A 26588-nucleotide genomic window follows, 5' to 3' on the forward strand; every position below is an offset into this window, starting at 1 on the left:
TTGTATTGGACCAGCTCTTCTTCAGGTCTCTGTGTAAGCTTGTCTCTCTCTCTCCAACAGAAGTTGGTCCAATACAAGATATTCCCTCACTCACCTTGTCTCTCTAATATCCTGGGAACAACATGGCTACAACACTGGAAACAATAATGCATTACAGTAACTTAAAACCTGCTGCAGACTGCATTCTAATACTTCATGACTTGTTAGCAAGACTGCACAAGTATTTTCCTAACTTACTTTGGAAGAAAACCTATTTTCTTCAGTTTCACACACATTATTTCACCTTGCGTAGATTATGCTTCCAAAATGTCTTGTGATGTTTTTATGAAAAAAGATAAAACATTAACAGGGCCTCTATAATGACAGGTTAAATAAATAACTCGTGCCCATTTATGATGAAAGTATATAAGCACTATATGTTTCCACCGTGTATTGAAAATATTTAGCTAAGTATTTTGACTGAGTTTTTTTCTCTTGGAAAAAGAGTGACAGCTTGCACTGAGTCCTTGGAGTAATCTCAGGATTTAACAACCCACAAATGCAGACTACATTCACTCATACCACCACCAGTCACCAACTAACCACAGACATGGCATTGGGAATTGAACTAGTGACTTTCCAAACACTTGAATAAGGGGAGGGTGGGGGTGGGGTCGGGACAAGAGAAACATAATACTCAAGAACAAAGGGTTGACAGCACACCCTCTACAACAAGAGGCAGGTCTTGGGGTGGCTTGGGATTTCTTTCTCACAGACCCCTTCCCCCAAGCCCTTTCTGCCATATTAACCCAGGAGTTCAGATGCTTCTTTGAACTGCTTCCTTTTCAGAAATCAGTCTGGAAATCTTATGAGAGCAGTGTCTCACTAAACTTCTGGCAGGAACAACTTCTCCTATGACATTTTTTGGGCATTTCTGGTGCCAGAGGTAGAGAGGCAGTCAAATGGGAAAAGAGTTAATTGAAAAATCTGGAACCTCAACAAAGGTTGGTTCGAGGTTTTGGATGAAGGCCCTAATTTATCCCTATCTCTGCCTGCACTCCTAGCCTTGATGCACCAAATGTGAAATGCAGTAACCTCAACCTCAGCTAGTGTTAAGCATTACAACAAACTACATCCTTCTGACTTCTCTCCTCCATTTTTTCTGATTCACTGTTCTGTTGCTTTATCAGCCTTAGATTTAGTTTAAGAGTAAAAAGCCAGAAGCTATCACATGAGAAAATTGTCATGATGACAAAATAACCTATTGAACTGTGGGATGTTTATTTTTTTAAATGAATTTCAGCATAGTTGCTGCACTCAGCTCTCCTGAATTATGTCTTTACAATCCATCCCAAGTGCTAGCAATCAAGATGGTTAAACAGATGGGTAAATGGTCTGATGAAGCATTAAGGCAAATTTTATAAATCTGTTTTTAAAAATGTAATCGGTTTAACAGCTGGGATATTTTACTGTAATTTATAAAAATAGGCACCAGTTTAACAACAGCTGTTTGCTTCATACAGGAGACCAAATAATGCAGGACAGTATAGTCTATGCTATCCCTTGAATTAAGTCTGGATTTTCAAAGAGACTATTGATTATCAATAAGATTTTGGTGGTGAACTCCCTTAGGCTCCATTGAAATTCCCAGTCTAAAAGTACTGATCTTCCCCCTATGCACAGAGCTTAACAATTCTTGCTGATGTCTTAAAACCAGTTTTGATCTGAAGCTCATTGAATTCAATAGAAAGACTCCCTATGATTTCAGTGGGCTTTGGATCAACCCTTTATGAACTGTGGTGGATGGATATTTTATTATATATATATACATATACATACACACACACACACACACACACACACATAAAAATCATGCAATTCCTGCATTTATCTCTTCCTTCTGGTTTTAAAACTTAAGATCCTTGGGAAACAGAGTAATAGGATGCAAAGCCCAGAGGGAAAACAAATAGATTCCATAATTATCAGTCCAAAGAGCACAGTCCTTGGCCTGGAAGACTAGAAACAGAAAGGGAGGCGTTTGAAGGCTACATTATACACCCACATGTATCTTATACCAAGCAGGAGTAATATAGGATTTTCCCACAGTGTTTCCTCTCCCATAATGATTCACTTTTGATTAGAAAAAGCCACTTTAACAGACATCCAATTCTTTATTTATTAAAAGAACAGCCATCGAGTGCATTAAATCCAGAGAGATGAGAGACGAAGTTCAAATGCTTCTGACTTCCTACTAGACAGGCAGGGTCCTAGCATTTTTGGAAAAGGACAGGAAAGAGATCCATGGCCTTTCATGCACAGGTATACAATTTCTATTCTGTCCTCATTTGTTTGTGGGCATAAATAATCAACACTATGTAATTCACCTCTCTATAGCTGCTGCGCCAATTCTTTACTGCCTATAAAAACACGTACTTTGATGAATAATACTTTGCAATTCTATCACTTCTTTTGATTCCAGATTGCAATAGTGCTTTACATTAATTGAACCTCCACATCTCTGTACATTGTAAATTATTATTACTAGACTTTTAAAAATCTAGGCCAAAACACACTTGGACTTCGGGAAAGTCTAGATCTGTATCAGAACTCTATGGTTTGAGTGCATCTTCAATTAGTAGATCCATATTACAGAAGGGTAAATTGAGGAACCCACATTTATTGTTTATTATTATTAAATATTTGCAAATAGTGCCATTGGTGAACATAATACTTGCAAGAGAAAATTAATGAGAAATTCATGCTGCACTATAGAGTGGGTAAACCTACTACATGCCAGTTGTGTAATTTATTTATATATATATTCAGACATTTGTCTGAAAACATGCAACAAACAAATCTCTTCTAATATGGAAAATATACATGAGAGAAGAATAACAAACATCACTAAGCAGACCATGGCCTTTTGATTCCTAAGTCTGGCACTAAAGTTACATTGAGGCACATGGGAGGATCTGGACCCAATCTTTTTCAAAGCTTGAATGTGATCAGAGATGGCACCTTGGTTCCACCTTGTCTCTACCTACAATAGGTAACTGCTAAATGTTATCTCCTAAAAAGAACAAAGTTTGGCTTCACTTACAGCAATCCTTAGAAATGTACATTGCAATAGTTCGCAGTATTCGTAGCATTAAGGTTTGGAATATTGACTTCTGTGTCAATCCCTGTTGTTTCTGCCTAGGAAAGTCATCTTCTAGCATATCAAGTCTTTAAGTATGGCTCTACTCTAAAAAAGGGACTATATATAAATGACTTGTATGTGGCTCTTCTCTCATGTTATAATTAGTCACTTGGGCTGATTTCAGGGCCAAAAAAAGTTTGTTTTCTTTTACTCTTGTGAGGCCTTTTCTTCTTTTACTCTTGTGAGGCCTGCAGAACCAACACAGCCAATAGGGAGTTCATCTGGGGATGCTAGTGGTAATCCCAAATGAATTTTGAGCACAAATTGGAGTAGTTAGACTTGTGCTCATGTTCCATTTTGGTGGGCAGAAACTGTGCCTGTCAAAAAGAGAGGCGGAGTCCAGAATTTTAAGGTAAGCTGCCGTCTCCCTTCAGCCAATCTGTAGGATTTGTGAGCCACACAAAGTTGAGAAAAATGGGTAAAATCCTATTTGGGAGTTTTGCCATTGATATCAATGGGGCCAGGAATTTTTAGTGGGTCTAATCAATCATCATGCTTCAGAGGACAAACAGATCACTAAACGAGGTCAGGAAGGAATTTCCTCTTTCATATGGTTTTGCATAATTAGCATAAAGCTCTCCACTGCAACTTTAGTTAGCTGCTATTGGCCACTGTAGGGAACAGAGTGCCAATTAAATGGGCTACTGGTCTGTTTGGCTATGGCAATTTTAATATTCTTGGTGTTCAGTGGCAACAAACATTCCTTCTATTCTCAATACTCTAAGTGGGTATAAAAGTACACACACAGGGCCACTTCCCTGTGAGGAGCAGAGAGCTATCAACCCCCACTGAAATCACTGCAACTTCAGGATGCTCAGTTTGTCACAGGATCAGGCCTGAAGCCAGTTACAGTCAAGGATATGCAAAGAATGAAGTGTTTGCTGCCTTGTACGCAGAATGCTGTAAACCTACTGTTTAGTCTTATAAAAGACTTAATTATACCAGAGGAATCTGTTTGCCAGAGTCATATGGCAAAGCAGACAAATAATGCCTAGCCTGACCCCCCGGTAGGGACTCTCTGAGCAGCGTTTACCATTTATGGTGTTTAAATATTGTTTTGGCTCAAAGGCTAATAAATCAACTGAGCTGAAGAGAAGACTCAACTCCAGAAATCACTCCTTGTGAGCAAACTCAGACAACGAAGCTGCAGTTTCCACTAACGTCTCTCCGACACAGATTCACATACATGTACAGTTAAAGTTCTGTAGCAGCCTCCCCAGCCATTAGCTGGAAATACACACTTACACAGGAAGGTGGAACTCCTTTCTATTTCCAATGTAAATATCACCAGCTGTTAGCAGGTCGCAGATTAACACAGCTGTCAACTCAATAAAAAAAGAGGGCTGATTACATAGAAAATTGGTATGGGTTAACATTCATCTAATTTGTCCCTCATTCTTCCTAAAAGGCATTTTTCTGTCTTAGACCTAAATTCATGTGGTCAACACATTCTCTGCAAGTTTTGCACAACTTGCAAATTTGGTTAAAACCACCACAAGAAATAATCAAATCTCTATGTGCTTAGGGTACTTCAGGCTAATTTTGCTTTTAAAGAAGCCCATGTTTTGTCTGCTATGTAGCACGTACATGCAATGGCAGTTAAAGATCTAGTGAAATGACAAAAACAATGAGGAGTCCTTGTGGCACCTTAGAGACTTAACAAATTTATTTGGGCATAAGCTTTCGTAGGCTAGAATCCACTTCATCACATGCATGATGAAGTGGGTTCTAACCCATGAAAGCTTATGCCCAAATAAATTTGTTAGTCTTTAAGGTGCCACAAGGACTCCTCATTGTTTTTGCTCATACAGACTAACACGGCTATCACTCTGAAACCAGTGACATGACAGTTTCATTTAGACACCCAACTCCCATCACTTACGCCTGCATTTAATGGAGTGCCAGATTTAAATATCAGATCTTTGGGGCAGGCTTTTTGCTCTCAGTTACCACCTATGCCACCTCAGTTTAAGATACAGCATTTACAGCGGTGTAACTAATGTCAGAATTTGGCTATTAAAAAAGTGTTTAGTCTTGATGTGTGGCGATTCAGGCACACTTCTCCCATTAGTGACAATGGGAGCTATATGTATGGACAGAACAGAATGGACCTGTTTGCTGTAGCAAAACTAAAATAGGTCACCTCAATCTGTGATATTTACTGTCACAGAATATCAAGACAAGAGTAACTTTTAAGAATAACTTAAAAGAGAGTGTTTGGAGTTAAACAGGGACAGAATTACATGAGGTAATAACCCTCAGGAAAAAGGGCTGGGCTCAGGAAAAAAATTCTCCAGGTATATTATAGAAGTTTTACTTTTTAATCCACAACATCTAGGTTAGCCACCATCAGAGATGTGACACCAGACTAACTGGATTGTTGGCTTATTTGGCACTTAATTCTACATCATCTTTACAGAACATATAGTGACCTTGCTTACAGTCAATTGGTTCTTAATTTGAAAACTGAATAGGACTAAGAACACACCAAGACCCAGGGTTATCCATGCAAAGAGTGAGTAACACGCCACACGTTCTATGATCTTCAATGCAACTGCAAATTGGAGGAATGCCTGGTTAGCTTGAAGCTACACGGAAATACTTCCCATGAAATACAACTGTACAAGCTTTCTAGGCTTTATTCCCTCGCTCTGCCACTTTCACCCACTGTTGACCTACAGTAAGTCACTTAACCTCTCTCTGCCTTACATTCCTCCAACTGTAAAATGGATAAACACTGCCTTCAGAGAAGTATTAGGCTTAATGTTTATAAAACAATAAGATCCTCAAAGAATGCTAATAAATAGGTGTTAAAATATTGAAATTACTGAATGCATGGAAAAAAACATACTTGCCCAATTGGACCGCATTAGCCAGTACGTGTCTTATAAATATTTTTGGAGATGCTGTAGTGTTTCTTCCACCCTATGGGCAAAATTTGTCCATGGTGTGGAGAGCAGCATAAGATGCTTAGCACTACTTAAGCCAAGCATAGGGACTGTGCTGATTTGGTGTTCTGCTACCAGAATAATTTCACATGGTTGGCTGCCTTAAATGTTTACTGCACTCAGCTCTGGGGCTGGCTCAGGGCTGACTATGGGAGGGCTGCAGATCCATGCTTACACCAATCCAGTGGCCTCAGAACTTTGCACAAGGGTGGCAGAAAGGGGTTTGTCTATTACTCCTGCCTAACCTCAATGCACACCACCTGCACAGTAGTCCAACATTCAGGTTTTGGGTGAGGTGAATTTCATCCTGCAGCAACTAGTTAAGGATACAGGTTTCTACTAATAGTAGGTTTGTGCCTTTGTTTTCAAAGGAATATCCAAATGACCTAGTACAAGCCTGTTGTTCTATTTCAATTCACAAAGTGCCCCTTGGTTCAATCTCTGATCAGATTTGGTATGGAGTTATCTACCTAGTGCATATACGGTGCTGTTCACCTGCAGATCTCAAAGCACTTTACAAAGGAGGTCATTGTCATTATCCTAATTTTGCAGCTGCGGAAACTGAGGCACAGATAGGTGATGCGACTTGTCCAAATTGAGGGGAAAACTGGCTGTGTGACAGGTCTGCAGGGTTAAATGGAGCCACAAAATTTTCAGTCATGTACCAGTACCAACTTTTCTGTACATAAAAATGTCACAAGTTTTACTCATATCTCGCAGTGCTGCAGGGCTAAAAATGGGGGTTGCATTTGACTACTGGAAAATGAGAAATTCATAGCACCTCAGTAAAATGAGAAACTCGCTTCCAGCCCTGGAAATTCCTGAAATAACTGACTTTAAATCACATCATTTGTAGGTATAGAAAAACTATTTGAGCTCAATTTTAAAGAATTATTATATAGCTCCCTCTGAGATCTGTGCAGCTGGTCTGATAGTAATTCAGACACCTAGCATCACAAGTGGAGAATGGGGGATACGAACCTTTCTATACACCCACAAAATCTAGTGTTTCTGTAACACTTCAGGCATATATAGAATGATAGTGTGGTACAGAAGGCTAGATGACCTGCCTAATACACAGTTGGCGGTGTCACCATAAGTAACTTGATCATTCCCAACTCCTCCTGATGAAAATCTTGGTTCAGCAAGCTATGGAATCACGTTCATAAGGGCTTTCCTGATTAAGAATTGACTGAAGCACATACTTAGGTGCTTTGCCGAATGGGACCACAGACTTTACACCCCAGCGTTGTGTGGTCCCTTAACTATACATTCTCGCTGAGCAGACAGGAGAGCTCTGCCTATCATCTTTGGCCTGATCTGACCCCACTCCAATGGAACATGGGATTCTAGGTCTTAACTGGATAGTGGAGACCATCTCTAGGGCCCAAACAGTTGGTGCTTTGTTGTTCTAGGAATTCAGTTAGCAGTTTTCCAGAGCTCCTAAAACATTTGTAAAATAGCAGCATTGTGGACATGAACTTTCAGAGAATTAGTCAGTCAGAAATGCAGTATTTCAGCTCTGAACCTCAAAAGTGACCTTAACACAATCCAAAAGATTTCTTTACTGGCTGTGCACTGCTGAGGGGTCCCTTCAAAGCACCCCCCATTACTGCTCTCTGCTCCATATTTACCCCCACAATCTGTCTGATGCATGTATCACTTTGAGCCTTTTCCCTTTAGCTAGTTGACTCAAAGACAAAAGTCTTGGTCAAGAGAAGTGACCCTCACGTGTCCCTCCATCTCTTCAGTTTCCCTAAACTCAAATCGCCCATTCACCTCCTCTGTCCATAAACCTGATGCAACCATTGATCCTGAACTTTCCTTTCTTCTCACCCCGGCAACTTTGCTCATGCCCACCACTGGTCTAGTGCCATTTCTGCAGACATCCTCGCTTACACCTTCGTATACTGTCCCCTGACTCTCTCTCTCTCTAGACTCCCCAGGCCTCCACTCGTTAGATATCAGTATGTACAGAAAGCTCCTCATAGATACAAAGCAGCATATTCACATTACCCTAGCCTCAAAACTATCCATTTGGCTCTCAGTTCACCTCAGGGACCTGTTTAATACTGCCCTCCTTGTACACGTAGCAACTAGGGCTGTCAAGCGATTAAAAACATTAATTGTGATTAATCACACTGTTAATAGAATAACATTTAAATATTTTTTGATGTTTTCTACATTTTTCAATATATTGATTTCAATTACAACACAGAATACAAAGTGTACAGTGCTCACTTTGTATTTTTTATTAAATATTTGCACTGTAAAAAATAGTATTTTTCAATTCACCTAATACAATTACTTTCATGCAATCTCTTTATCATGAAAGTTGAACTTACAAATGTAGAATTATGTACAAAAAAAAACTGCACTCAAAAACAAAACAATGTAAAACTTTAGAGCCAACAAGTCCACTCAGTCCGACTTGTTCAGCCAATTGTTCAGACAAACAAGTTTGTTTACATTTGCAGGTGATAATGCTGCCCTCTTCTTGTTTACAATGTCACCTGAAAGTAAGAAGAAGCGTTCACATAGTACTGTTGTAACCAGCGTTGCAGTCGTAGGTGACTTCTGATAGAGCCAGAAGAGTTCCCAGAAGTCACCTACTACAGGACAGGCCTAACAAAGAAAATAACAGAACGCCACTAGCCGTCACCTTCAGCCCCCAACTAAAACCCCTCCAACGCATTATTAAGGATCTACAACCTATCCTGAGGGATGACCCATCACTCTCACAAATCTTGGGAGACAGGCCAGTCCTTGCCTACAGACAGCCCCCCAACCTGAAGCGAATACTCACCAGCAACCACATACCACACAACAGAACCACTAACTCAGGAACCTATCCTTGCAACAAAGCTCGTTGCCAACTGTGCCCACATATCTATTCAGGGGACACCATCACAGGGCCTAATCACATCAGCCACAAGATCAGAGGCTCGTTCACTTGCACATCTACCAATGTGATATATGCCATCATGTGCCAGCAATGCCCCTCTGCCATGTACATTGGTCAAACTGGACAGTCTCTACATAAAAGAATAAATGGACACACATCAGAGGTCAAGAATTATAACATTCATAAATCAGTCGGAGAACACTTCAATCTCTCTGGTCACGCGATTACAGACATGAAAGTTGCGATATTGCATCAGAAAAACTTCAAAACCAGACTCCAGCGAGAGACTGTTGAATTGGAATTCATTTGCAAATTGGATACAATTAACTTAGGCTTGAATAGAGACTGGGAGTGGCTAAGTCATTATGCTAGGTAACCTATTTCTCCTTGTTTTTTCCTCCCCCCCCCCATTTCCTCAGACGTTCCTGTTAAACCCTGGATTTGTGCTGGAAATGACCCACCTTGATTATCATACACATTGTAAGGAGAGTGATCACTTTAGATAAGCTATTACCAGCAGGAGAGTGGGGTGGGGGGAGAGAAAACTTTTGTAGTGGTAAACACCCATTTTTTTTCATGGTTTGTATGTATAAGAACATCTTCTGTATTTTCCACAGTATGCATCCGATGAAGTGAGCTGTAGCTCACAAAAGCTTATGCTCAAATAAATTGGTTAGTCTCTAAGGTGCCACAAGTACTCCTTTTCTTTTTACATTAACCCACTGGACTACCAACACTCAGCTAACCATTTTAACCATTATGTAATTGCTCACCTAATGATTTTACCTGTTCTGTAATTGTTTGGCAGAGCTTGTAGATGTCAAAGTCGGTCTCATGAGTGCCTCAAGCAATGGGAACCAGGATGGATGCCATGCAGGGGACTGACGCATGTGATTGGTTTTCTCTTTCCCATTCACTCACATATACAGAGGCAACAAGGCTATCTCATGAGCACAAGTATATAATAACCACAGGCTGGTCTGGGAAGCCATTTGCTTATGGATGTGAAGTTCAATACAGTTAGATTGAAAGTACGTTCCAGTGTATATCACAGGAAGGGTGAATTCATATCTTCAGCTAGAATCTCAACAAGCATTAAAAGTACAAAGAATTATTTTGTACAATTATGAGGTTTAGAGTTAAAATCCAAGCCCATTTTAATTCTATTAAATACAAATTGCATCCTATTCTCAGGTGCTTAGGGTCTAATTTTCTGAAGGGCTCAACACCTGCAGCTCCTATTGATTTCTCCTGCCAAGGTCTTCCTGACAAGCCATATCACACCTGTTCTGAATCCATATGCACAACAATACTTTCTGAAGAGCTTTATAAAATCAGGCTAATTTCACAGAGATGGTTTTAGCAGAATGACTTTTTGATTTATAACCAGTTAACTAATCCACATCCACTACTTTAGGAAACTTTTTTATGATCACAGTGTGACCTTGTTTTTAAACTAATTTATACATATTTTATCAACATTGGTTTTTTAAACATATTTTGGTGATTGCATTTTGTTCAGCATAGACTGTTTGACAAAAGAATGTGACACTTCTATGAGGCTGGAAGTCAGAGATGAAAAGGCCTATTTGAGCACTCAGTCCATCTCCCTGCCAATGCAGGATTGTTCCAAAGGTGACTGTAATTCGGTGACAGTCTGAGTACCTTTCCCAGAGCTGAAGAGTTCTGTGTAAGCTGGTCTCTCTCACCAACAGAAGTTGACCAATAAAAGATATTACTTTACCCACCTTGTCTCTCTAATATCCTGGGCCCAACATGGCTATAACTACACTGCAAATAATATCTGTTCTCTATCCCAATAGTACGAAATCACAGCATTTGACCATCTTATATGGTGAGAATACCATCAGATTTAGATGGGTTTTTTAATTAACTACACACTGAGTGTACATAGCTCAACTTTGCTTTTCTTTTACAAGAAATATTCATGTAATTCCTACTTTTCAGCTTTTGTTCCTTCTGAACACAGACATCCCTCATTTCCATACAAATTTAGTTCCACTTTTCCTGGAAATTGTTTACATCATTAAACTGTCTTTAGAAAACATCACGCATGCTGATAGAATGAGTCCTACATCATTTAAAACTTGCTTATGTGTTTCACTTTTGTCCCTCATTTTTGATTTCTAGCCTGCATTTTGTGTTCCATGTTTGGACCTTGGGCGTCAAGAGACGGGAATTTGTTTAAAAGGACGCTTAATCCTACAAGGCTTGCAGCTGTAAGCGAAACACATAAATAGAGGGCTGGAATATTAACACTAAGACACTGCTAAAATACATGGATGACTACGTTAGTTCTGATCATTATAGGCAACAAAAATATGTTCTTTCACAGCTAGTCCTGTAGCCTCAGGTGGCCAAGGAGGCTTCCTAGAGTAATAGCTCAGTATAACTTTTTAATGTTTAACATGACTGATCTGTATATTCTTAAAAATAACTTCTATTGCCTCTACCAGTTACACCACATTAGACAATAATGCTTTCAGATAAAGCTACACCTCTGCACATCTGTAACCAATGTCAACATTATACAAGTAGAACATTATACTTCATGTACCTCAGGCAGAAATATATATTTTTGTGACACAAATATGCAGGATTTCACTTAGGCTTCAAAGAGGCTGACTGCGGAATAATCAGTGATAACCTCGTTTAAAGATTATTGCCAAGAGAGGTCACTCTAAGATGTAAAAAGAAACAACCTACTAAGCAAATGCAAACAGAGGGAAAAGTCTCCTACCTGAAAGCTTGTCATCCACTAAACTACGTATCGTGGCCCCACTCACACTGGACTGAACAGTGGCAGGAACAAAACCAAGCTGTTTTCCAGAAAGCATGTCCCTTCACTGCTGTGATAAAATGGTTACAGCAGAGACTGACTGGCTTTCAGGTGACTCTAATCTGCTTGTCCACTGATCAATGAATGCCTACACTAATCAGATTATGAAGGCTACAGGCTACCCAACACAAACACTTACTCTAGAGAGACTGGTTTCAGAGTAACAGCCGTGTTAGTCTGTATTCGCAAAAAGAAAAGGAGTACTTGTGGCACCTTAGAGACTAACCAATTTATTTGAGCATAAGCTTTCGTGAGCTACAGCTCACTTCATCGGATGCATACATCATCAGTATGCATCCGATGAAGTGAGCTGTATCTCACGAAAGCTTATGCTCAAATAAATTGGTTAGTCTCTAAGGTGCCACAAGTACTCCTTTTCTTTTTTCTAGAGAGACTGTATAAATAAATATCTATGTGACTAGGATATAGAGGGTGGTATTAAGCGGGGGTGAGAAGAACAGAATTGAAGTGGGAAAATGAACCATTGGCAAGGGATAGAAATGGGGTTGAGAGCATTAATAAGAGCTGCAGCCCTCACTGTACAGCATTTGATGAGCCAGAGAAGCAATTTTAGAAAGCAGACTCTACACTGAAAGCAGAATGCAGACAATGAGTGTCTGCAAAATGAACTTATATGGTGGCAGACCAGGAAGATGGCGCCAAAAGAAAGTCTTAGGCCTGCATCTATGTTGCCACCATCCTCATGAGTAGATATTGCCAATGCTGAGGCCAAGCTGGTGGCAATGGAAAGTCCAGGGGAAGAGAGAGACCCAAATTATGAAAGCAGAGTACGCTGCCAGTCAGATGCTCTGGTTCTCATGTATTGCTGGACTTAACTGCAAGGTGGAAGGAAATTTCCCTAGACATCAAAGCAAGCTGTTTTATCTTTGCAGTAACAAAATCATTTCATATTAATAAACAGAGATCCAGAATCTTCCCAGGTTTCAAGTAGTCTACCAGTTAGACCAGTCTACACTGAAAAGAAACGAGGTTCCCCCTGCCTTTTGTTAGTGGATAGCTACAGTGCTTCAAAGGGCTTTATGATGTTAGTGTATTTGAAACACATACCAGTGGGACCCTGGTGCTAGTCTTAGTCTAGGGAATTGAGTGCAGGCTACGTGTCAGCAGATTCGGACCACTGACTTGCTATAAGCCTTGTCCCAGTCACAATCTCTCTGTGCCTCGGTTTCCTGTCCATAAAATGGGGATAATAATGTTTACTCCCTCTCTGAAAGCAACTGGAGACCTATAGAGGAAGAATGACAGAAGTACTGTTATACATGATTTACAAATAGCTACCTTATATTTCAACTTCAGCATCAAAAATCAGCCTCTCTGGATATAAATACTATAAATTTATCTCAGGTGACCTGAATGCACAATGTGTTGTAAATATGCACTACGCATTAAGGAGATGAGCTTTTTAGAAGTTGGGTGCACAATTATATACGAAAATGCTTGTGTATCTAATTTTCATGCACAGTCTCCGCAGCTCAATGTGCAAATTGGGTAACTATTGCCATTTAAGTGTGTAATTGGCTGGTTTACACACAATCACAGTAATTTACACAAGCAAACTAGTCATGCAGTTGCACACACATTTTGCTCACTTTTACAAAATATCAACCCCCAGATATATACAATATAAACCAGGGGTGGGGAACCTACAGCCTGCGGACCGGATCCGGCCTGCTGCTTCATTTCATCTGGCCGGTGGCAAGTCTCCACATTGCTGGCTGAAAGCCCTGAGCCTCGCACTCCTCCCCCGTGTCCTGTGGGGCTGAAGCTGTGAGTGCCGGCTCACCTCGCTGCGGGGGGGAAGCTCGGGTTGCCAGGCCGTTAAAAGTCCAATCGGCTCTGCGCAGCTCCCAGAAGCAACCGGCATGTTCCGGCGGCCCCCAGAAGCAGGGGCGCTCAGGGAAACTTCAAGCCACCCCAGCACTGGCTCCACAGTTCCCATTGGCTGGGAACGATGGAGCCTCCGGGCGTGGGAAGCACACACCATGCAGAGCTGCCTGGCCGCACCTCTCCCTGGGGGCCGGACATGCCAGCTGCTTCCGGGAGCAGCACAGAGCCAGGGCAGGCAGGGAACCTGCCTTAGCCCCGGTGCACCACTGACCGGGAGCTGCCTGAGGTAAGTGCCGCCCAGCCAGAGACTGCACCCCAAAGCCCTGCCCCAGGAGGGAACCCCCTCCTGCACCCAAACTCCCTCCTCCCGCAACCCAGCCCTGAGCCCTCTTCTGCACTCCAAACTGCTTGGCCCCAGCCCAGAGCCTCCTCCTGCACCCCAAACCTCTTATCTCTAGCCCCACCCCAGAGCCCGCACACCTAGCTGGAGCCCTCATGCCCCCCCCCCAGCCCAGAGCCCCCTCCTGCACCCCAAGCCCCTCATCCCTGGCCCCACCCCAAAGTCCTCACCCCCCTACATGCCCCCCGACCCCCTGCCCCAGCCCTGTGCCCCCTCCCACACCCAAACTCCCTCCCAGAGCCCACACCCTGAACCTCTTCCCGCACCCCAACCCCCTTCCCCAGCTCTGAGCCCACTACCGCATTCCAAATCGCTTGGCCCCAGCCCAGAGCCCACAACCCCAGCCAGAGCCCTCCCACCCCAACCCTTTGTCCCAGCATCTTGAACCCCTCATTTCTGGACCCAACCCAGAGTCTAGGGGAAGTCCCGAGTCTCTGAGCCCTGCCCCCGCAGGGCTGCGTGCGGCCCGTAACTGATTTTTTCTGTGGGTCAATGGCCCCTGACAGAAAAAAGGTTCCTCGCCCCTGATATAAACCTTGATAATCCAAATGTAGTGGAGGGAAGCACTGAAGTTTGAATAATCAAGGAATTTCCAATAAATGCAGAGGGAAATGACTTGGTTCCAGACAACTGGAAGGCTTGACTAGCCTGGTTTATACGGTTTCAGCACACATCTGGTTTTCCTCATATAATAATCATTAGCACAGCGCTCTATGCAGTGCATTCCATTGGAGGAGGTCAAAGCTAGAAAAGGTTCTTATGTTGAAAGATTTGTCAGACTTGTTTTTAAAACCGTGCTGCTCATTTCTTGGAAATCAATCCCTTATCACATTTCAGCTGTATAATACTGAAGTCAAAGGCAGTTAGGTTTTCAGGATTCTCCACACTGAGTCTTTCTCAATCAGAATTACTGCCTAATCTGGATTCCACTCCTGGCTCTACAATAGACTCCCCTGGGCAAGTCACTTAACCTTCCTTTATCTCAGTTTCACCCATCTGTCAGGTGGGGATAATATTTTCCTGCCTTACACGGATCGGATGATAGGAGGATTAATTACCTACTGTTTGTAAAGTGTTTTGAAATTGTTATAGGGATGGTGCAATCCAAGTGCAGAGCATGGGCCCAATCCAACAAGGTGCTAAGAGCCTTCATTAGAATGAGTAAGAGTGCAGCGTGCTCAGCCCCTTGCAGCATTGGGCCCTATATCATATTAATAAGGCAAATCCCAGGTACAAAATAATCTGAAACTGATGATGGGGAAGAAAGGCTTTACCACAATGTCCCAAACTGGTCATTACGGGCCTGATCCAAAGCTCATTGAAGTTAATGGAAAGTCTCACATTGACTTCAATAGGCTTTGGATCAGGCCCTTTTTAACCATAAGGGGATTTGAGATGTTAGTTTCCTGCGTTAATGCCACAATAGGAAATTACCTTTGACAGAAACAAAGTAATAGGTCTAACAAGAGACAGACTAAGAGACAGCAGCAGGGGTCTGAAAGGACAAAGTCTAGGCTATTTTTATACCCTGTTTATCTTATGGTATGTGTAATATTCTTTCAGTTTTAAATTTGATCTGCAATCTAACAGCACATATAAGGCAGCCTTTCCTTTTATAAATTATTTGCCACTCACTTTACATGCTGCCTGCATGGGGCCTTTCTGAAAGTTATTTGAAAGCCTTTGCTTTAATTCAATAATTGTTTTCTTTGAAAAATAAAACTGAAAAGAGCTTTTTGGATTTTTGGGCAAAACCAAGTTGAACTTTTAAGACACTTCACTCCAGGTAAACTTCCCCAAATGACCACAGCACATGTTATTGCTCCTTCAACATATGTTTGCGTCTGTAATAGGGTCGGCACCCACCTCTCGTGAGCACCCCCTTGTCGAGTGTGTCCACAGTCTTTAAATCAGTCTAGTCCTGCTATGGGGCCATATCCCCAGGGCTTCCTCCCTGGAGACACTATCATCCTTTGGCCCTCCCTGGGCTCAGTCCCTGCAGCCAGCCAGGTGCCTCTCAATCCCCTGGTCACTGCCCACACAGAGCTGTCTTCCAGGCAGCCAGGCCTGCAGTCCTTTCTTCTTCAGCAGCAACTGCCTTCTGGGCTGTTCTGCAGCTCCTTTTATATGGCCCTCCTGGGCTCTGATTGGCTGCTTCCCTTGCAGCTACTTTAAGCTGGTTGGATGACCTCTCCACTGCTCCTTTCCTGGGATGGGTGTGGCAGAACCCTGAGGCCCCCAGCAGGGGGTCTTTGGGCCTAGTCCACCCCATCACAGTGTCATTTTGGTAACTGAGCCAAAATGGTGATGCAGTATGAAATTTAGTTCCACATAGATTCAGAAATTTGCCCAAGGACCAGGGAAACAGGTTACAGAAAGCAGAACTCTGTACACTGGTGTCAGATCAGTACTGATATAAATGGGTATCTTCGTTTCCTCTCCAGCTTGATTTGAACTGAATACAAATTGTTCAACGCCAACAATCATTTCAGGTTCAAAGGGAGCTTATCAAATTGCTATTTTCTTTTCTATTACTGTTCACTGGAGTGAGGGAGACAGCAGGTCTAATGGTTAGAGCAAGGGCTGGTGAACAGGTTCTATTCTCAGTTCTGTCACTAACTCACTGTGCACTTTGGGTAAATCATCGGTGGCCTGAATTTCGGAGAAATGAACACCTGCAACTCCCTTTGGCCACAATACTCTGCACTTCTGAAAGCGCAGCCAATAATCTTCAGGGACTCCTCATATGTAAAAAGGAATGTTACTATTAACCCACATTGGCAAAGCACTTTGAGATCCTTGGGTGAATGGTGGTATGTAAGGATATGGTACTATTATTTACTTTGCTACCTGTAGCTGGGAGTGTGAACAACTGGAGTTATAGATCAGACCTGGGGACTTAAACTGCCTGAGAGAGGAATACAAAGTGGGGAGAGATGGGTCACACACTAGGTATTATCCCAAAATGCAATGTCTTGTCTGGAGAGGACTTATTACTTTCCACTTTTCCAGTATATACATTAATTTTCTGCTGTAATCTTCCCATTGCAAACCAAGTATTTAGGGTGGCCACACCAGCAACATCGAGTGCTTCAGAGAACACTAACGCCAACTAGTATTTGCTAGGGAGTCTTATGAAAAGATAAGAGATTTTGAAATGAGAGTTTAAAATTTGGGACTATTTCTGGCATGAAAATCCATGTTGATCTGAATCACAGAGAAAGCAAATGTAATCCAAATGGCAGCAGGGATGTCATGAGTTTTAGGGGGTGACCTAAATCTGTTAAAATGTTAAATGATTTTACCGTAAGTCCCACAAACATCTAACTCTGCTCCTGTTTTCCCCCCGAGATGCTGTGCATCTCATAAACCAGGCAGAGATGGAAAGTGGGGGGAAAAAAAGCCTCACAGCGGCAGTTGCAGACAGACGCAGGTCAATGACAAAGCCTAAATGCAAGCGCCAAAATCTACAGGAGGCAGCGTGATTCCTGCATTGGCTCTTGAGTATGTTTTTATAGGGTTACTGTTCTGCAGTCTCTACAGTTTTTCTGATCCCGGAGATTAATGTGCATTTTCCCATTAACAATGCACCAGAAGGTTTTGCATTCGAATGATGAGAGTAAATGAGCTAACGCTGAAGTGAGCCTGTGCTTGTTATTCATCACAGAATAGGATTTCCCCTCTTGCCAGCCACTGTCTTCATATACTAGGATTTTTGAACCCCACTCAAGGCAACCATCTCCCTCAATATATACACAATGAATGGGACCCCCATGGTCCACATCAACCCTCTGCCTTTGTGAATACAATGATCAGAGTTTCATATCACGAAATCTGGATGCCTGCCATGTGGGACTCGGGGGGAGGTTCTTGGGGAAACACACCACAATGTAGTGAGACCAGGGATGCGTATAAAAATATTGCTCGGGCATGTAGGAATGAAATCAGGAAGGCTAAATCACACCTGGAGTTGCAGCTAGCGAGAGATGTTAAGAGTAACAAGAAGGGTTTCTTCAGGTATGTTGGCAACAAGAAGAAAGCCAAGGAAAGTGTGGGCCCCTTACTGAATGAGGGAGGCAACCTAGTGACAGAGGATGTGGAAAAAGCTAATGTACTCAATGCTTTTTTTGCCTCTGTCTTCACGAACAAGGTCCGCTCTCAGACTACTGCCCTGGGCAGCACAGCATGGGGAGGAGGTGGCCAGCCCTCTGTGAAGAAAGAAGTGGTTCGTGACTATTTAGAAAAGCTGGACGTGCACAAGTCCATGGGGCCGGATGCGTTGCATCCGAGAGTGCTAAAGGAATTGGCGGATGTGATTGCAGAGCCATTGGCCATTATCTCTGAAAACTCATGGCGATCGGGGGAAGTCCCGGAAGACTGGAAAAAGGCTAATGTAGTGCCCATCTTTAAAAAAGGGAAGAAGGAGGATCCTGGGAACTAAAGGCCAGTCAGCCTCATCTCAGTCCCTGGAAAAATCATGGAGCATGTCCTCAGGGAATCAATTCTGAAGCATTTAGATGAGAGGAAAGTGATCAGGAACAGTCAGCATGGATTCACCAAGGGAAAGTCATGCCTGACTAATCTAATTGCCTTCTATGATGAGATAACTGGTTCTGTGGATGAAGGGAAAGCAGTGGACGTGTTATTCCTTGACTTTAGCAAAGCTTTTGACACGGTCTCCCACGGTATTCTTGTCAGCAAGTTAAAGAAGTATGGGCTAGATGGATGCACTACAAGGTGGGTAGAAAGTTGGCTAGATTGTCGGGCTCAACGGGTAGTGATCAATGGCTCCATGTCTAGTTGGCAGCCGATATCTAGCAGAGTGCCCCAAGGGTCGGTCCTGGGGCCGGTTTTGTTCAATATGTTCATTAATGATCTGGAGGATGGTGTGGATTGCACCCTCAGCAAGTTTGCGGATGACACTAAACTGGGAGGAGTGGTAGATACGCTGGAGGGTAGGGATAGGATACAGAGGGACCTAGACAAATTGGAGGACTGGGCCAAAAGAAATCTGATGAGGTTCAACAAGGACAAGTGCAGAGTCCTGCATTTAGGACGGAAGAATCCAATGCATCGCTACAGACTAGGGACCGAATGGCTAGGCAGCAGTTCTGCAGAGAAGGACCTGGGGGTGACAGTGGACGAGAAGCTGGATATGAGTCAACAGTGTGCCCTTGTTGCCAAGAAGGCCAATGGCATTTTGGGGTGTATAAGTAGGGGCAGAGCCAGCAGATCGAGGGACGTGATCGTTCCCCTCTATTCGACATTGGTGAGGCCTCATCTGGAGTACCGTGTCCAGTTTTGGGCCCCACACTACAAGAAGGATGTGGAGAAATTGGAGAGAGTCCAGTGAAGGCCAACAACAATGATTAGGGTTCTGGAACACATGACTTATGAGGAGAGGCTGAGGGAACTGGGATTGTTTAGTCTGCAGAAGAGAAGAATGAGGGGGGATATGATAGCTGCTTTTAACTACTTGAAAGGTGGATCCAAAGAGGATGGATCTAGACTATTCTCAGTGATAGCAGATGACAGGACAAGGAGTAATGGCCTCAAGTTGCAGTGGGGGAGATTTAGGTTGGATATTAGGAAAAACTTTTTCACTAGGAGGGTGGTGAAACACTGGAATGCGTTACCTAGGGAGGTGGTAGAATCCCCTTCCTTAGAAGTTTTTAAGGTCAGGCTTGACAAAGCCCTGGCTGGGATGATTTAGTTGGGGATTGGTCCTGCTCTGGGTAGTGGGTTGGACTAGATGACCTCCAGAGGTCCCTTCCAACTCTGATATTCTATGATTCTATGAGACCTTCTCTTGGGCATCATGGAGGTAAACAGAGGAGGGTTTATTGAGAGGTGGGCACCCACTCCTTGCTCTCTTTCTCTGACATGCAGTAGATTTGACTCTGAGTGAGAGGGAAGGCTGGTTCAAGTTCTTGTGCAGTGGGTTGTGGGGGAAACTCCCTGCAAGGTCCCCAGTAGGAGGTCAAGAGGTCAACATGGGGCAGGCCTGATGGGGGAAGTTCTATACAGTGCACATCCATTCAGCCATGCAGTCATCCATGGCACCAGGTCAGCTGGCTGGGGATTCCTTCAGTTTGCCAGTATCCAGAGCGTTACAAGCATTGATCTCTGCAAATCGAGCACGCCCAGTTTCCAGGAACAGTAGGTTACCCTATTCACTCATCATAACTGTCCTCTCCCACTCCTTTCACCTCACCCAGACTCCCTTGAGTTGGAGAGCCACTGCTCCCAGGTAGCCAGAAATTCCCATCTGAGAGCAATTTAAAGTTAATGTTTCCATCTGGGAGTCAAGTGTGCAGCCAAACTCCCAGCCCTGCTGGCTCAAGATGTGAAGGGTTGTACTATGGCATCACACATGCTACTGCAATTTTGGCCCCAGGCAACGAGGTTCTCAAAACACTGCACTTTAGGGGAATGACGTGGCAGTATATATGAACACTACTATGCTATCCTCTGTTCCATACCTTTCCCTGCCTGATAGTTATTAATACTGCACTCATCTTGCCTCCATCACAGACACTACTGTCCTGTAGTTATATGTCCCCTCCAAGCCAGGCATTCACAAAGCCTTAGCAGCACTATTCCTTGCACCACAGCTGCTTGTTACATAAAATTGCTCTGAGTGAGGTCACAGCATTTCTACTCATGCCTACTCCCTGCATATTATTTTATGCTTCAGAATCTTAATGCCTTAACAAGATCAGCCACATAGCTTTGATGCAGCTGCACACACATTTGTAAAGGGAAGAAGACAGTCAGCACACTAAAGCTTTATATATCCTATGGGATGCACACAAGGACACGTCAGCATGGAAGCCAAGAGAGAAGAAAAAGAATCCAGACAAATCCTTGCAGGTCGGGGAGCATTTCTACTGCAATAGCTGAGTATTTATCTTTGAAGCATTCACCTTTGACGGTGACTTGAGCACTGCAGGATGCCCGTCCTGTGCTGTTTTCTGCCAGACAAGTATAAACACCATCATCTTCTGGTAAGGCATCTTGTACAGTCAACTTTGCAACCCCATCTTCAAAGATGGAATGGGCATACTGAATTGGTTCATCTGCAGACATGAAGAAAAAGAACATTTCTTAACACATCACATTCAGCAGGCCATAAATTCCATAAACACTGCTCAGTTTTAATGCACATTATAATTGTAATGGCTGTAGACATGTTACAAACAAGAGCCAAATTCTGCTCTCTGATGCCCATGTGCTGCTCTCTCCTGATTACAACAGAAACATTCCACATGGATCCAAAGGCAGAATGTGGCCTTTGCTGCAGTATCATTATAGCTATGTGTGGCAGTCCTTACCCAGACAACTCTCCCACTGACTTCCTGCTGTCCTTACTCAAGAAAATGCTGCAGGATTTGGCCCTGTATCTTTGAATAGATTCACAGTCAGGTTGGTAAGTAACAGTCAACTATTGTTTGTCCAAACAACTGTGTATACTTTCTACCAGTCTGAAATTAGATGGTGGAATTGCCGTGTGAACGTAGATTGTAAACTCTTTGGGGCAGATCCCATCTGTTAGTTCTGTGTTTGTACAGAACCTAGCACAATGGGGTCCTGGTCCATGAATGGGACTCCTAGGTGCTACACCACAAATAATAAAAGAATAATGTACTGAGCACTTTAGTACTAGCAAGATGTCAATAAATGGAAGGCATTCCAAGATAGCAAAAATGATGAAGACTGGAGGGACTGACTTAGGAAGAAAAAGTAAGAGAACTACATCTAAGTATGAATGGTTTGGTTGCTGACAACTATAGCCTGATCTGTATTAGAAACCTTGACTGTTCCTGAATGTGATTTTCACCAAGCGGTTCCCCCAAGGAGGTCCTGAAAATGGTTTAAGTGCTAGTATGGATCAAATAATACTGCTTTAATATTGTTTCAGAAAGTTCCACCAAGTCTCAGTCAGACTTTCTGAAATGTTACTGAAATCTGTTTTCCCTGGTCTTAATTAGTTTCCAATATTGGTTCATCAGTGATACAGTTTCCTTGTTTAAATAAGGTTTAAGACTGCCTGATAGCTGTGTATAAACACCAAGCTGAGGAAGGATTTAGGGTCATCCTTGGGGATATATCTAAGAGAAAATGAGGTGGAACTGAGCAAAAGAAATAGTAGGCTGAACTGGACAAACAATTCAATCAGCTGGGGGGGGGATCTCCAAGGGAAAAGACAGAAATATCATTGTCTGAGTCATTTAACGTTAGTTGGGACAAAGCACGGGAGTTTATAGACACCAACCATGAACTGGATGATCTAATAGGTTTTTACCATCTCTGTTGGTGCTCTCAGTCTTAGAAAGATGACAATTTGCTTTCATGCTCCATTTGCGCCTGAAGCTTGAAGTCTTGCTGTGTAATACTTACAGTGTTTTACAATACCAAGGTGGATGATCTCAATCTACTATTTGTCCACTAAATCACCACCTTGTAAAATGAGTAACTTTCTATCCCTTGAAAAGTTTGGGGTCAGCATTTAAACTACGTTTTTGGGAGTCAGCAATACATTTTCAGGATTAAGCCTCCTAAACCACTTCATAAAACATTCACTTCCCAAATTATGCATGTTTTTATTGCTATTTCCTTTATCTTCTCTTCTACGCTTTACATACTGCGGTGGCTCCAATCCCACAATTGCAATAATCCAGTTAATTCCAAATAATTATTTGCAGGACTGAGGCCCAAGATACCCAGCTGTTCGGGGGCAGGGAGCATCTTCCTAGGCTGTGTCTGTGCATCACCTACCAGAATGGGGATCCTGGTTAAGACTCTTGGCACTACAGTAATAAAAATAAGAACTCCAGTATCAGAGGGGTGCATGCTTAAATGCATTCAGTATGCAATCTGGTTTACTGAGAACAAGATGGCATCATTTCTTCAGGCATGAATAAGCAAAAGAGCCATGCAAATGTTCTCTGTGAAAAAACAGTGTCATTTCTTTTGCCATATTAACTAATCAAAATTTGTTGGCACTTCAATTTTCCTCTTTGGGTATTAAGAAAACTTTGACTTACTTTGTTTGCAGAACTACTTGCCATTTCATGAAACCACGGACACAGAACCAAAAAAACAAAACAAAAAACAAAACAACACCACATCTGCCCAGTGGAACAACCAACAGTCAGAGTCTACCTTATGCCCGTTTGTCTAGATTTACACCTAATAAAAACAATTTTCCCAGTAGGGAAATGTTCTCTTCTCCAAGGGCATAACATTCAAATCTCCATGACAGTTTGGCAGCAAGAACAATAACAAAAAATACTTTACTGATGGCAATTTATACCAGAAGAAAGGAAATTTTCCTCCTATTTATTAAAAGCTGTCCTAAAATAAAACACAACTTGGAGGATTATTTTGCTAAAAGGTTAAGGTAATATTCATTCTTTTTTAAACCCATCAAAATGAGATTCAGCCTGGGAAAATGAGTAAACAATCTGAAAAGCATATTCAGCAAGAAGGAGATGTTTGGAACAATGAGATGTTAGCCATACCACTGCACGTTAGACAGAAGCTAGCAATGAAATATGGGAAGGAAGAGAGGCTAAAGCAGTGATACCCAGACCTCCGTGATTCAGGAGCCAAAATAGCAATCAACATTACCCAAAAGAGCCACAGTAGTGTGAATTCAATGTTTCATTTACTATTGATATATAGTAAATTCATTTATAAATAGTATATGAAACAATGAATTCAAAATACGGTGGCTTTTTTTGGGTAACAATCGCTAACCACTGAGGTCTGAGTATCACTGTTTTATACATATTTTATTCTCACAGCAAAATGACTCACCAAATATAATTATTTTTTCAACTACAATTGGATAATAACACAGTAAAAGCATTTGATTGGTTAATAACTTAGATTGATTAATAATTGAATCACAGTATTTTATAATATGTGCTGCAAAGAGCTGCAGGAGACCCATTAAAGAGCCACTTGCAGCCCGTGAGCCTCAGTCTGAGTATCACGGGGCTAAAGCAATTCTGAGCTACAAACACAAGTATGACAGAGAGCTGTTCCAGTGAGATCACTCCTAGAACACTGTGGTATAGTTCCATGTACCTCAATTCTGGGAAATTGATATTAAATTGATGGGAATTTGGAGAAGAGCAATTAAAATCATTAAAGGGCAGGATGGTACTGACTTATAAGAGATTAACAGACTCGCGTAAAGCACTTGGTTATGAGCTCTCCAAGTAACCATCTATAAGGAGATGGAGAATGTAAACAGCAAAGAGAATGAGAAGTGGCTCAGGTGGCAAAAGGGAGCATTACTAGGAATAACAGGATTAAAACTAAGGATAGGACAATTTTAGGGTGAAGAGCAGGAAGACTTTGTTAAGTTTAGGAAGAGGAAGAGTCTCCAAAGGGAATTAGCAGACACTTCAGATCATTCAGAACTAGATTGGATAAAATACCAGAAAATGTACTGTAGACAACAATGCTTCATGGGAGCAGTATGAGATGGAAAAGGATACTGTGAAGATATTCAGCTGCACCTATTTGTGCAAAATGAATATAGGCCTTCTCCATACAGGCACTGAGACATAGTTACACATGGGATAGGTTATAGCATTTATTCATCTACCCGGCTAGCTGATCTTTAGTGAAAGTCTCCTTGTGCTGTGGCTTGGAGAAAATATTAAGCTTCCCATAATTTCAGCTGACAAAAAGGCATGGCATGCTGGATGGTCACTGAAATATATGCATGTGGCACTGTAGCATAAACCACTTAGGATATGTCTACACTGCAATTAGACACCCACAGCTGGCCCATGCCCGCTGACTCAGGCTTGAGCTAAGGGGCTGTTTAATTGTGGCATAGACACTCAGGCTGCTCCTCAAGCTCAGGTCCCTCCCCCTTTGCAGGGTCCGAGAGCTTGGGCTCCAGTCCAAGCCTGACCGGCTACACCAGGGGTTCTCAACCTTTTCCTTTCTGAGGCCCCCCAACATGCTATGAAAACTCCATGGCCTGCCTGTGCCACAACAACTAGTTTTCTGCACATAAAAGCCAGGACCGGAATTAGGGGATAGCAAGCAGGGCAATTGCCTGGGGCCCCGTACAGTAGGACTTCAGCTTTCTGCCCTGGATCCCACCAAGACTAACACTGGCCCTGCTTGGCGGACCCCCTGAAACCTGCTCACGGCCCCCCAGGAGTCCCCAGACCCCTGGTTGAGAACCACTTGTCTACACTGCAATTAAACAGTGCTTTAGCCCTAGCCCAAGTCAGCTGGCACAGGGCAGCCACGGGTTTTTAATTGCAGTGTAGACATACCTTTAGAGTAATTTAGCTCTAAGGTGCTGTTGTTGTCAGCAACTCCCCAATGACCATGTGAAGTCTGTAAGGTGATTGACTGGATACAGAAAACAAAGGTTGTACTGTTCACTGCTGCTCTATTTAGGTTTGATGAGCATGAGAGGGAGATATTGCTGCATATGGAACTCTCTCTTTCTCTATGCTTATATTTTTCCCTCGTACAACCATGTGCTCAAGGTTTCTAATGGTTTCTCTCTACACAGTGAGGTTGTTAGCTTTCTCTTTCCACTATTTACCACACTTACTAAAGACCAGTCATTATGGCTGTTCCTTTTTGATTATTTGATTCTGGTGTTCCTCTACTTTCTTATTCTGATCTGACTGGGAAGATATCATTGCTAGCTGAAATCCTTCCTATCCTTTTCTCAAATTTTCATTTTCCATAGGTGTTTACAGACCAGAAGATCCTATCCCATACATTATTTCTTATCAGGGAGACCTAAAAAAAGTGTGAAACCCATACAGTATGCTTCACCTTGAGTGTACTGTATGGTCTCTCATCATTTACAACCAGAGGCGGATTAAGGTTTCCCGGGGCCTTGGGCCAGAGCAAGTGAGGGGCCCCTCCTCACCCCTTCTGCCTGCGGTCCCACCCCCATTCTATGCTCTGCAGGCAGAAAGAAGCTTTGCATTCCAAATACCCAAAACAGTCATTCCAATGCATCCTTTTCAGAACAAATGGTCTGTCTGCCTAATTGCCTAGTATATTGTACATATACCATTTTGCCATAGCATTATTATGGTCCACCTGGAGAAATATTTCAGGACCAGATAACGAAATATAGGAGAAAGTTGGGTATGGATAGCATTCTGGCAAGGTGAAATGTGTGTCTAATTGGCAGAGAGAAAGGCACTCTTCACATTAAAATGGATATCACAATAGCCAGTTGGATCCATCAGTAAAATGTCAGCCCAGAGGGAGTACATGGAAAAGCTAAATGAAATGCCAACTTTAAAATACTGTTTATAACACATTCAAATGCATTTCCAAATGATGTATAAACAGTTACGTATCACAATCAAAAGTGAGAGAGAAGAGAATTAAAATAGACCAGTATGTTCTGAGAGTCTGGAATGGAAGTAGCAAGTTTGTGTCTT

The 26588-nt window shown here is 42.5% G+C and overlaps 1 protein-coding gene across 6 annotated transcripts in view; it reads right to left on the minus strand.

Annotated features, from left to right (window-relative positions):
• Nucleotides 1–26588, minus strand: part of MYLK (myosin light chain kinase) — a 324584-nt gene that overhangs the window by 115018 nt on the left and 182978 nt on the right. For 4 of the 6 annotated variants that reach the window (XM_037913164.2, XM_043524849.1, XM_043524848.1 and 1 more), the window contains exon 11: nucleotides 21066–21218. In XM_037913164.2, the coding sequence (XP_037769092.1) occupies nucleotides 21066–21218 (153 nt within the window). Of the gene's footprint in view, nucleotides 1–11792; nucleotides 11970–16005; nucleotides 16220–21065; nucleotides 21219–26588 lie in introns of those variants that run through there. The other 2 variants (XM_043524851.1, XM_043524850.1) reach the window with 2 other exon arrangements.

This window comes from Chelonia mydas, chromosome 11 (assembly GCF_015237465.2).
Source record: "Chelonia mydas isolate rCheMyd1 chromosome 11, rCheMyd1.pri.v2, whole genome shotgun sequence".
Lineage (NCBI taxonomy): Eukaryota > Metazoa > Chordata > Testudines > Cheloniidae > Chelonia > Chelonia mydas.